General features: G+C 43.4%; 1 protein-coding gene across 5 annotated transcripts in view; it reads right to left on the reverse strand.

Annotated features, from left to right (window-relative positions):
• Positions 1-13,881, reverse strand: part of TENM1 (teneurin transmembrane protein 1) — a 1,354,271-nt gene that overhangs the window by 177,342 nt on the left and 1,163,048 nt on the right. For all 5 annotated transcript variants that reach the window (XM_075323916.1, XM_075323915.1, XM_075323914.1 and 2 more), the window contains one exon: positions 4,497-4,651. In XM_075323916.1, the coding sequence (XP_075180031.1) occupies positions 4,497-4,651 (155 nt within the window). The remainder of the gene's footprint in view (positions 1-4,496; positions 4,652-13,881) is intronic.

Below are 13,881 nucleotides of genomic sequence, written 5' to 3' on the forward strand. Positions count from 1 at the left end.
CTGACACCAAGGACGCAGAACAGATAATGGCGTCCGGACGGCGAGATACTCGTTTTTATAATGCAGGGACATGTGACATGGACATCCTATCACACATGCCGTTGCTTCTCTGGCTAAAAGTCCACTTAGCTGTGTGTGTGTCTGGGATTGGCTGACATGCTGGCCCGCCCCACTACACGCGCGCGCTTAGGGAAGGAAGACAAGGAAAAAAAAAAAAAATGGCGATCGCCATTATCCAAACAGCAGTGATCTGAATGCGCTGTTCTCGCACACTATACACTGAAATGTCATAATAGTGTGTGTCACAGAGTGACTTACACTATTACAGCGGAAAGCCAGCTAGGAATTAGCTGGGTTTTTTGCTGCTAGAACCGTTCTCGAACGTATCTAGAACTATCGAGCTTTTGCAAAAAAGCTCGAGTTCTAGTTCTATCTAGAACAGCCCCCAAAATCACTCGAGCCGCAAACTGGAGAATCACGAACCGCGAACCGCGCTCAACTCTATTAAAGAGTCACTTTTGACTTTAAGGATTGCTACTTCCAATAGGTGGCACTAAAGTTCGTCTCCTTCCTCCCTGAAGAGACAATTTGAACATTTCGAAGAGGAGCATTACAGATATAAGACTCCTCACTGGCAACCAGATTGGTTGTCGGTCTCTGCAAGGAGAAAGGGTTTCCTGGGGGGTGTACTTATAGACTGCTGGGCAGCCCACCTAATCTAATAGAATGAGTGTCACTAAAGGCTTTAAACCAGACATTGTGTACTACATGTCTGTGACCAGCGGCCTATACAAGTTTAATCTGTATGCAATGCAAAAAGTTTTCCCCTTAGACCCCACTACAGCTTCTCATATAGCACTAGAGTTCATCTCCTAACTTCCTGAAGAGACAATTTGAATACCCCCAGGAGAGACACCATAGTTTATCTGTGGCTATTGCTTTTAGTTTTCAAATAGGGACTTTCAAAATAGGGAGCACTCTTGATTTGGGTTGCGTATGTTGGTCAAGATGTCAATCAATTCCTTGCATAAATAATTTTCATCTAGAAAAGTTAGTCGATGTTTTTCTCACTTGTCATCTGTGTGCAGTCCATGTGAAAACCATTTTTTTTATAGCAGTAGCTGTTAATAATCTACAGGACCAGTTACAATTTCCTAACGTATCCCTAAAAATCGGATGCTATACTGTGGCATCCAGTTTTTTTCTAGCACCCATAGATTTAAATGGCTGAGTCTCATTGCGAAGGAAAATTGTGCTGGCTGCAATTTTTTTCACATACAGATTCTGTCAGTAAAAAATATGAGCCATCTGCACTGTCCCATTGAATAACATTAGTCCGAGTGCTGTCCACTTTTTCCTGCATAGCGCTCGGACCAAAAATACGATTGTCTGTATGAGCCCTTATACTAAGCAATCACCCCCTCTCTGAATTGGCAGGTTATGAGTAGTTGTCTCATTTTGCACCTGTGTTACCTCCTTTATCAGGGGGGTTACTGCTTTCTGTTAGTGCATTAGTTTCTGAGATCTCGGCAGATAATAAAGGTTGCCCTTTTTTGCTTTGTTAATTTTTTTGTTTTATTTGGAAATTTTGTATTCCTTTTAATGTGGCTTTTCGTTTTAATGTAGGGATTTGTATACAATGGGAACCCTTGACGTTAGTTCAAAGCTTGCGTATTTTGCTTAAAATATTGACCAATACCTCATATATTCATTATGTTTTTTGTGCACATTATATTTATTTTTAAGCAGGATAAAGCCAAGCCCATCTATGTTGCTGGGCAGCCCACCTAATCTAATAGTATGGGCATCACTAATAATAACTAAAAAGTTACACTAAGTGAAAGATACTCTTGAAATGTGCAAAGTTGTACCAATGTTTTTTTAATGACTTTCAGCTTGAGCTCGAGCCATTTGATGGATAAATGTTCTTTAGTAAAATTAATCTTGTGTAAAGGGTGCTTTACATGCTGCAACATCGCTAGCGATAGCTCCAACCACGGTAAAGCTGCCAGCTGTGGTTTTCAGGCTACAGCCTTCTGCTTTACCCTAGCTGGCTATCAAAAATGGGAAGACCCCACGTCATTTTTTTTTAAACTATTTTTTTAAATAAAAAAAATTAATGAGCTTCCCTGTATTTTGATTGCCAGCCAAGGTAACGCCAGGCAGATGGGGGTGGCAACCCGTAGCTGTCTGCTTTATCTGCGCTGAGAATCAAAAATACCGCGGAGTGCTACGCCATTTTTTTAAAGATTTATTTTTACAGTACTGTAATGTCAGGCAATCAAAATACAGGGAAGCCCTTTTTTTTTTTTTTTTTTAGTTATTTAAATAAATAATAAAAAAAAATATATATGGGCTCCCGCTGCATTTTTTGTATTGCTAGCTGAGGGTAATCCAAGCAGCTACTGGCTGCTAATGCCCACTACTTGGTGTTACCTTCACTGGCTATGGAAAATCCAGGGAAGCATTTTTTTTGCCAAAAACTAAAAAAAAAAATGACGTGGGCTTCACCATATTTTTGTATTCTAGCCAGGTACAGCAGGCAGGTACGGGCTGCCCCCAACCCCCGGCTGCCTATTTGTACCCGGCTGTGAACTAAAAATATAGGGAAGCCCATTTTTTAATTATTTAATGAATTTCATGAAATAATTAAAAAAATAAACGACTTGGGCTTCGCCCAATTTTTGTGTCCAGCCGGGTACAACTAGGCAGCTGGAGATTGGATCCACAGCACAGGTTAGCCCGAGCTTTCTGGACGCCTCTGCTGCGAATTGCAGTCCGCAGCCACCCCAGAAAATGGCGCTTTCATAGAAGCGCCATCATCTAGCGCTGTATTCAACTCTTCCAACAGCCCTAGTGACGGTGGCTTGCTGGGTAATAAGGGTTAATACTGGCTTTGTTTTACTAGCTAGTATTAAGCCAGAGATTCTTAATGTCAGGCAAGTTTGACCCGGCCATTAAGAATCTCCAATAAAGGGTTACAAAAAACTACACCACACAGAGAAAAAATACTTTAATAGAATTAAATACACAGACACACTTAGAGACTCCATGTTTATTACTTACTGTCAGCCCTCCATGATCCATGCTCTTCTGTCTTCTTTCTCCTTCAACACATGCAGCACTGCTCAATCAAGAGCAGCGCTGCATAGGAAGAAGGCGGTGATATTCCCCGTGCAGTAATCACTCAGTGTGTGACCAGAAGCTGCGGTGACGTCACCGCCAACAAGCGCGTTGTTATGGCAACGGTGATCTCCGTTAGTGACCGGCTGTGTTATTTCCTATGGGGTTTGAGAGGTTCGTCGAACGGCTTGCCGAACCGAACTCAAACGCGACCTCCGTTCGGCGAACCTACCTCGAGTCGAACCGCGACCGGTTCACTCATCTCTAGTTACAGACCAACGCTTTTTAACTCTTTTGTGGTCATTTAAGGTCGCTCTTAGGTGTCACACACTGCGATGTCGCTAACGACACCGGATGTGCTTCACAAACACAGTGTCCCCGATGATATATCGTTAGCGATGTCGCAGTGTGTAAAGCACTCTGAAACCTAGATAGGTCAACCAGGGTGATATCCACCATTATCTTGATTGTATCAAGCCATCGGGTTGCTGGTCTTCCTCTTCACCTTGTTCCCTCTATTCCTCCTACCAGTGATTTCTCTCATTGTATCATGTGTCCAAAGTAGGCAGGTCATAGCTTGGCTAACATGTCAGGCTTGATTTGTTCCAAAATTGATTTGTTTGTTCTTCTTGCCATCAATGATATTAATAACATCCTTCCCTAGCTCGATGTTTTGAAGACATTGATTCTTTTTCTGTCTTCTCTATTTACCGTCCAGGTTTTGCATCCACATGTTACTACAGATAAGACCAGACTATGTACAAGCCGTGTCTTCATCACCAGTTACAAGAGAAAATAACTTTTGGTACCATTCACCAGTGAAATGTTCCTTGATTTGAGGGCCTACCAATGGATTCAACTCAATTTAAAATGCTAAACCTCATATATTCTTTTCTTTCTTATCTTGTGGCCCACCAAATATATTGTTGTATGGCAATAAAAACGGCTTTATGCTTGAAAGAATTTTGTTAGCACCCCAGGTTTCCACCAAAATCACACATTTGAATTCAAGATATGTATTTGAGGATTCAAAAGAGAGCCCTAGTTGCCATATGGTTTGTCAACAAAGGCCTGGACAATAAAGATAACCCTGCTGTGACTACTTTTTTGAAAGGCATTACAGCCATAGTGAATTACAAAAAGCAAGATACAGAACTGAAGTATGTTTATGCAGCACGACCCATCATCTAGTGCTATGGAACATTATGGTCACGGTAGCCCGTCTTTCCTATGTAGACCTTAAACTTTGACCCTAATATTTTTGATGCATCACATAAAAAAAAGTTGTATTTACACCAAAGTGAAGTGTTTAAATAAACATGAGATGCCAAAATATAATTTACATACAACATAAAGCCACATATGCCTCTTACCCGACTGATGTCCATTCCTGAGTCACAGCTTAGCGGCTGGGTTGAGGTTAACCCATTGAGACCTATGAGTGTTGAAATAATGCCTCTATCATCAATTTTCCGAATCATGGTGCCATCAACAAAATAAATGAAGCCATGTCCATCTACAGTAATACCTGTTGGAGAAAATCAAAATTAGTCCAGACAATCACAAGCAAAATTAGGAAAAGGTTGCAAGAATTGAAATCTGTTTAGTAGGTTAATTTTTAAGAGCTGAATAATAAAGTGAATAATGATGCAGAGGCAAAATGGCATGGCACATTTTATGAATGACCCTGTTACTGAGAGAATTGAGATGACACATGGTACAGAAACATTTAATAATATATATATTCAGTAATACAGAATATAACGGAGCTAGGGATGGTATTCTTTTGAAGAATTCATATGTAGTCTGATAAAAAAAAACCCTTTGTATAAAGCGTTTTACAGAGTTACAGTATTGCCCACCAAATGCTGTGGGTGCAGTATCAGGATTCAGTAATACCCATTAATATAGGCAGTAATATAGCCACATGCATGAGCCCTTATAGTCAGCAAAACTATTGCTGCAATTAGGCTCAGAAAAATAACAAGCATTAAAATCAAACCCTTCACAACATATGAAGTATATGTGCGTCCCATGTCAGATGCGGTTATATGGAGAGAGCTCAGGAACTCAGTGAGCTTCATACATAGCAGGTGCTGGCTGTGTTATACAGCTGTCATTTGCCTCCAACTGTAGTTATTGGGGCTGTTAACCATTTGGAGTCAGTTTAAAGGAATTAACCACTACTTTTACACTGATGGCCTATCCAAAAAATCCCTGGGCATCTTCCGGGAATTTTTGAGCTTTTATGTTGGCTTCCATTTTAAACTATAGAGACTCTTCAACTGTAAAAAGCCTGTAGAATGGTCAGGAGCCTCTTAATCACTTACCATCTTTTGAAACCTGATTTGGTTGTAGGCTGAACATATAAATAAGGTGTTTTTATATAGAAATGCAGAGGTTCAGTCTTAGGCCCCCTTCACACATCCGTGAAAAAAACGATCCGTTTTTTCACGTACGTATTAAAGGGGTGGTTTGCTCCCCTTGTGCCGTGTTTGTGGCACATTCCTGTTCACCGTGTGTTATACGTAATAGCACACGGAGAACGGAAAGTCCTGCCTTACCTGCTTCTTCCGAAGCTGTCTGTGGTGCTGAATGATAGCGTCCGTCACAGGCCACGCCCCGCTGATGCTGCTTCCGGCCCCCAGTGAAGAAGACGCATTGATCAAATTCACTGGGGGACGGATGCAGGTGACAGCCGCGGCAGAGACTGCAGGGCTCGTGGAGGGGAGTTTGTGTTTTTTTTATTTTTTACAATGTTGTGTGTTTCTCCGGCACGTGTCACGTGCACCCGCATCCACACTACACCCGTGTGGTACATGTGTGGGCCCGTGCTGCCGGAGAAACACGGACATGCATCCGTGTGGAGCACACAGAACACGGAGGCACGGGCCACTGGCAGAACATGTGCGTGCACATATACCTATTGATTTTAATGGGCATACGTGTGCCCGTGTTTCCGGTACATACGGGCATGGACCTAGCACGTACCGGAGACATGGACATGTGAAGGGGGCCTTAGAGAGTTTAGTTAGTACTTTTTCAGGCAGTTTTTAGAGCACCTTAGGCCTAAAACACACTTCCGCAAAAAAAACGTGCATGTGACACGGTACTTTTTCGGGTCCGTGTTCCGTTTTTTTGGGGCGTTTCTCCGGTACGTATGGCATCCGTGTGATGGCATATGCGAGCCGTGTGTACGTGTAAAATGTCCGTTTTTGTGTGTAAAATGCCCGTGTATGTGTCTGTGGAATGTCCGTGTGGAATGTCCGTTTGTGTGTTGCACAATGTCGTTGATACATGTCGGCTGACAGCAGACAGAGTTGTGCGATGAGAATGAACTCGGGTGAACTTCACCCGACTTCATTGTCATGCCGCTGCTCTGTCTGTGTGCCGCGTACTGATTAGCGGTCACCTGTGAAGGATTCACCAGTGACCGCTAATCCCCCGAGTGACTGAAGTTAGCAGCCCTCTCTCATACTTACCGCTCCCCGATCACCAGCGCGGTGAGGAACAGCTGTGCAGAGAATACGCGGCAACAATTTCTTTGAATATGCCGGCCGCTCATTAATCAATCTCGTATTCCCTGCTTTCCCCACCCACAGACGCCTGTGAATGGTTGCAGTCAGACACGACCCCCACGCTGAGTGACAGCTGTCTCACTGCACCCAATCACAGCAGCCGGTGGGCGTGTCTATACTGTGCAGTAAAATAAATAAAAAAATAATTAAAAAAAACGCCGTGCGGTCCCCCCCCATTTTAATACCAGCCAGATAAAGCCATACGACTGAAGGCTGGTATTCTCAGGATGGGGAGCCCCACGTTATGGGGAGCCCCCCAGCCTAACAATATCAGTCAGCAGCCGCCCAGAATTGCCGCATACATTATATGCGACAGTTCTGGGACTGTACCCGGCTCTTCCCGATTTGCCCTGGTGCGTTGGCAAATCAGGGTAATAAGGAGTTTTTGGCAGCCCATAGCTGCCAATAAGTCCTAGATTAATCATGCCAGGCATCTCCCCGAGATACCTTCCATGATTAATCTGTAAGTGACAGTAAATAAACACACACACCCGAAAATATCCTCTATTAGAAATAAAAAACATAAACATATACCCTGGTTCACCACTTTAATAAGCCCGAAAAAGCCCTCCATGTCCGGCGTAATCCAGGATGCTCCAGCGTCGCATCCAGCTCTGCTGCATGGAGGTGACTGGAACTGCAGAAGACACCGCCACTCCTGCCACCTCCACGCAGCTAATGAAGGGAATAGCGCGATCAGCTGAGCTGCTACTGAGGTTACTCGCGGCCAACGCTGAATACAGCTGATTCCCTTCATTAGCTGAGTGAAGCTGACAGGAGCGGCTGTGTCTTCTGCAGCTCCGGTCACCTTCATGCAGCAGAGCTGGAAGCGACTCTGGACCATCCTGGAGTACGCCGGACATGGAGGGCTTTTTCGGGCTTATTAAAGTGGTGAACCAGGGTATAGGTTTGTGGTTTTTTTTCTAATAAAGGATTGTTCGAGTGTGTGTGTTTATTTACTGTAATTTACAGATTAATCATGGAAGGTATCTCGGAGAGACGCCTGACATGATTAATCTAGGACTTATTGGCAGCTATGGGCTGCCAAAAACTCCTTATTACCCCGATTTGCCAACGCACCAGGGAAAATCGGGAAGAGCCGGGTACAGTCCCAGAACTGTCGCATATAATGTATGCGGCAATTCTGGGCGGCTGCTGACTGATATTGTTAGGCTGGGGGGCTCCCCATAACGTGGGGCTCCCCATCCTGAGAATACCAGCCTTCAGTCGTATGGCTTTATCTGGCTGGTATTAAAATTGGAGGGGACCGCGCGCCGTTTTTTTAAATTATTTATTTATTTATTTTACTGCACAGTATAGACACGCCCACCGGCTGCTGTGATTGGGTGCAGTGAGACAGCTGTCACTCAGCGTGGGGGGCATGTCTGACTGCAACCAATCACAGGAGTCTGTGGACGGGGAAAGCAGGGAATACGAGATTGATTAATGAGCGGCCAGCATATTCAAAGTAATTGTTGCCGCGTATTCTCTGCACAGCTGTTCCTCGCCGCGCTGGTGATCGGGGAGCGGTATGAGCCGGGGGAAGAAAAAAAACGAGCGCCAATGTAAGTATGACTGAGAACAGCAGAAAAAAAGGTAAGTATACTGAATTTAATTAAAAAAAAAAAAAAAAAAATAAGATCGCTAGTGTAAAAACGCACACGAACGAAACGTGCTGAACACGGACATAATCCGTGTGCGGTACGTGCAGGCACGGACCCATAGACTAAAGCGGGTCCGTGCCTGCGTGCTTCCGGCCAAAACCGGACATGTTGTCTGTGTAGAAAAGCGAAAACACACACAGCGTACTTACCTCACGGACACACGTTCCGTGCGATTTTACGTGTGTGTGCCATCTACCATTGATTAACATGGGTCTCTGTGTCTACGTGTCTCTGGTACGTGCAAATACGTACCACACACGTACAAATTACAAGGATGTGTGTTGCGGGTCTTAAAAAGATGTCGCATAACCTTAGTCCACGTGTACACGTTTAGTATTTGGTGAGTATTTTAACTCAGTATTTGTAAGACAAAACGAGGAATGGAACAATCAGGCCCTGTGATCACGCTGCGAATTTACCATGGATTTTGCCTCGGATTTGCCACGGAATTACTGCAAAAAATGTGTCTAACATTGCTGCAGTCATTCCCCAGCAAATCCTATGGGTCTGAAAAAATGCTGTGCGCACACTGCGTTTTTTTATTTCCGCGGATTTTCCACTGCGGAATTAGGGCTCGTGCACACGTTGCGTAATTGCATGCATTTACGTTGTGTATTGCACTGCAGTGCAAATGCATGCGTCCTGCGTCCCCTGCACAATCTATGAAGATTGTGCATGACACGTGCGCACAATGCTTTTATGAACGCAGTGATTTGGGCGCTAAAATTTTGACCCAAATCCGTGCGTTCATAAAATGAGCATGACAATTAATCCGTGCGCTATGGATGCAGCTCCGACTCTGTGTATGGTGGGGGCAGCAGCCATGGCGCATGAAATCGGCTTTTTTGTACAAAAAAACTGCATCCATTATGCAGTGTTTCTGCAGCGATTTGAAGCGCACATATGCTGTCAAATCACTGCAGAATTTTCAGCAGTTACGTGTGCATGAGCCCTAAATGAGCATGTCACTTCTTTTCCACAGGTACTGCGGTTTTTGCCATAGAAAATGGTAAAAACCGCAAGGACCAACTTGCGTAAAATCCGCAGTAAATCCGCGACAAATCGCGGCAAAAACACGGGTGCGGTTTTACCTCGGTTTTTATCGCGGGTGTGGGATTCTTTCAGAGGGTCCGTTTTTTTCTCAAGAAAAATACACTTTCTAGTGCGCACATAGCTTCAGGAAAAGTATAACAGAAACACGGGCACCACTTCTATATTTTTTACCCTCTCCTGGTTTTGACTTACAAATTCTGAGGTTAAAAAAACCGTACCAAATACTCAACGTGTGCACGTGGACTTTGTAGCCAAAACCAGGAGTGGCTGAAAAATACAGAAGTGGGGACATGTTTCTATTATACTTTTCCTCTGATTGCTCCACTCCTGGTTTTGGCTTATATTAATGAGGTAAAAAATTTACCAAATACTCAACATATGCACGTGGCCTAAAGAGTTTGTTTTTCTTCAATAAATTGTGCCACATGTGCACCTTGAGTATTTGGTGAGGTTTTTTTTACCTCAGTATGTGTAAGCCAAAACCAGTAGAGGGTAAAAAATGCAGGAGTGGTGCCGGTGTTTCCATTATACTTTTCCTCTGATTGTCCCACTCATGGTTTGGCTTATAATACTGAGGTAAAAAACCTTACCAAATACTCAACGTGTGAACGTGGGCTAGAAAAGTGATGGTAGAGTTTTTTTTTTCCTGAAGCCTGCAGCTGTTGGGTTGCACAATGCTTAGCTTGTAGAACACTTCATCAGGAGCCTCATCAAAGAAGTGACATGAACTTAATTTTTTTCCATGAGGTGTTTTACAGAGCTGAGGTGGAAAAAAATCCTCAAAGTACTGACCATTAAACACTAAGATCACGTGCACACAATGAGTATTAGGTGAGTTTTTTTACCTCAGTATTTGTAAGCCAAAACCCGAAGTGGGCAAAAAATGTAGAAGTGGTGACGTGTTTCTTTTATACTTTCCCTCGGATTGTTAAACTCCTGATTTTGGCTACAAATGCTGAGGTAAAAACCTCACCAAATACTCAACGTACTCAACGTGTGCATGCAGACTCAAACAGTTTCAGGGAACAACTTTCCCACAAAACCTGTCATAGTAGGATTGTTACCTGAAGCTGTTTCCACTTGAACTTTTCAAAAAGCTCCGTGTGTACACAACCTAATGCTGACCGGATGTTTCAGCCTCCTGTAAGAGGTGTGCATTGGAAGCATTTCACAGCATATACCTCTATCGTGCTACATATACTTTTGCAAGTAATACAGACAATAACAAGGCATCTAAAGATTTCTATGTAGGTTTTATAATAGGAGTACTTCAATTTGGCTGGTTTCTCTACTATACCAATTATTCAGTCATGACTCCTGACATTGTTATCCGCATTAACTTTGATGAAGGTTGGTTGAAATCTACTGTGTAAATGAAAAGTGATCCATCAGAGGCTCCGTACTGCAGAGAGGTGGCATTGAAGCTTCGTATCATACCTCGAATGCCTCATTATAAAGAAGCTCACTGTTTAATGAAATTAGAGCTATACCTGAAGGACCCTTTTAGAAAGGTTTATATATTACAGACTGATAAAATGTCACATTATAATGTGGCTGAAATAAAATGACTTATGCTACCGAAATAAATGTTGGAAGGCAAAGCAGAGTGACAACTGCTGTCAGACATGGCTTGGCATCATTCTCCAACATCTGCCAATTCAAACACTGGCATTTTTGTGACTGACTTTCAGACCAAGATTGGAAAAATATCTCATGACATGCCAAGGTTTCAAAGCGATAGCAAAATTGACAAGAGACTAATTAGCTGCCCTCTTGCTCAGGGCATGGTCCTGATAAGGTGGTGGCAGAATACCTGCCTGAGAAATGGCTGTACACTGTGATTCTGGCAGAAATTTTTACAAATATTAATTACATTTGACATAATTCTCTCACACGTTACTTTAGCATAAAATAGATTCTGAAGCTTAAAGGGGACCAGGCTGCTGATCCTACATGGATATTGGGGCACTAAAACCTTCACACCCCAATCAAAGCTAATTAAGGATTCACTCTCTAAGGGTACCTTCACTCTTAGCGATGCAGCAGCGATCCGACCAGCGATCTGACCTGGTCAGGATCGCTGCTGCATCGCTACATGGTCGCTGGTGAGCTGTCAAACAGGCAGATCTCACCAGCGACCAGTGAACAGCCCCCAGCCAGCAGCGACGTGCAAGCGACGCTGCGCTTGCACGGAGCCGCCGTCTGGAAGCTGCGGAGACTGGTAACTAAGGTAAACATCGGGTATGGTTACCCGATGTTTACATTAGTTACCAGCGCACACCGCTTAGCTGTGTGTGCAGGGAGCAGGGAGCCGCGCACACTGAGCGCTGGCTCCTTGCTCTCCTAGCTACAGTACACATCGGGTTAATTAACCCGATGTGTAATGCAGCTACATGTGCAGAGAGCAGGGAGCCGCGCACACTGCTTAGCGCTGGCTCCTTGCTCTCCTAGCTGCTGTACACATCGGGTTAATTAACCCGATGTGTACAGCAGCTACATGTGCAGAGAGCCGGAGCCGGCAGCACAGGCAGCGTGAGAGCTGCAGAGGCTGGTAACTAAGGTAAATATCGGGTAACCACCTTGGTTACCCGATGTTTATCTTGGTTACAAGCTTACCTCAGCTGTCAGACGCCGGCTCCTGCTCCCTGCTCGCTTCATTTGTCGCTCTCTCGCTGTCACACACAGCGATCTGTGTGTCACAGTGGGAGAGCGCCTTTGAAGAAAACGAACCAGGGCTGTGTGTAACGAGCAGCGATCTCGCAGCAGGGGCCAGATCGCTGCTCATTGTCACACACAGCGAGATCGCTAATGAGGTCACTGCTGCGTCACAAAAAGCGTGACTTAGCAGCGATCTCGGCAGTGAGCTTGCTGTGTGTGAAGCACCCCTAAGCTCAGTGTTTGTTTGTTTATTTAAATGTCCTTTTATTATACCATGCATCTGCTCTGTTTGTGTATATATTTGTGCTTCTTCAGATATTTTGTCATATTGTTAGGGTGAACTCTTAACCAGAGGTCACTTGTTGCCTGCTGCCTGGCCTAATTGGAATGGATCGAGTGCATGCTTGAAAAATGAGATCAGACACACAGTCGGATATTCATCTTTCCTCGATCGATGTCGGCCCAAGACTGCTTGATTTATTCAAGAACATGCTCTTATAAAAACTAGGAAAAGGGGCATGTTCAGTGCTACAGTAGGCATACTTGGATGTGTCCATTGGTCAGTGGGTTGAACAATGTGTTAGTCCATGAGCTGATTGGTGGGCATCATCGTAGGCAGATCTATGACTTCATTGGACAGATCCGTGGTGATGCTGATGGGAGGGACATCATATGGTGGATCCATGCTGATGGGAGGGTCTATGATGTCATCGGTGGCCATCTTAGTGATCTCTGAAAATCTGGTTCATACAAGGCAAATCGACACATTTCCACAATCCCCTGTCAAGAGCTTAATCAAGTATTTGATCTAATGGCCCTCCTCAACAATACCATGCCTGATGAAGAGACCTAAGGAGTCTCGAAAGCTTGCTTTGTAACAACATTTTTTTTAGTTAGCCATTAAAAGGTATCACAACTACAAAATTATACTTTTGTTTCCCTCGCTGAGAGCAATCAATAATTTTTCAACCGGCTAACACGGTACCAAAAGTTTTTTTTCTTTTAATGGAAAAACACAGACGCGTACATTGGCTGTGTTCTAAAAGCGGTAATCAAAGCCACTTTTCTTAGTAAATGTTTATGCCAATGAAAATGAAAGTCTTCAAAAATGACAAAAATACGTTCCATTTTGTGGAATCTTCACTGTGCAGACTGTTTAGCTTATAATGTTAAAAAGTAGAAAAAACATTCGCGCTGCTGTGCCAATAAAGAGTTAATTCCAAATAAGAGCAATGAAGGGTGGTTTATTCTATGCGTTTCAGAGATAACCCCTCTTCTTCATCAGGAAATCCACCAAAACTGGTAAACTAGTGTTTACCATTTTTGGTGGATTTCCTGATGAAGGAGAGGGGTTATCTCTGAAACCTGTAGAATAAACCACCCTGCATTGCTCTTATTTTGAACTAACTCTTTTTTGGCACAGCAGCGCAAACGTTTTTTCCACTTGTTATCCTTGTTTTTTTCTTACTCCTGCCTTTGACACGTGGAGTCTGCAGCAGCTGATACATGCTTTAATACTGGTTGTGTATCACACAACCATCCCAGGTGAGTGGTTTCTATTAACCCTTACTGTTGTTATCCTGGTAAGACCCTATATGCGCTTTTTATATCAACAGTTTTTATTACTTGTTTATAATGTTGTTATTTTATACTTTTCATTGCTAAACATAAAATTAATATTATATAGAGAGAGATTGTGTGTGTATATCTGTATGCATTCTACTTTGGAAAATAAACAATATCTCCCAACTAAACAGCCAATTAACAAATGAGAAGTCAATGAGAATGGTTTTTCTATGACTCAC

Source organism: Anomaloglossus baeobatrachus, chromosome 9 (assembly GCF_048569485.1).
Source record: "Anomaloglossus baeobatrachus isolate aAnoBae1 chromosome 9, aAnoBae1.hap1, whole genome shotgun sequence".
Classification (NCBI taxonomy): Eukaryota; Metazoa; Chordata; class Amphibia; order Anura; family Aromobatidae; genus Anomaloglossus; species Anomaloglossus baeobatrachus.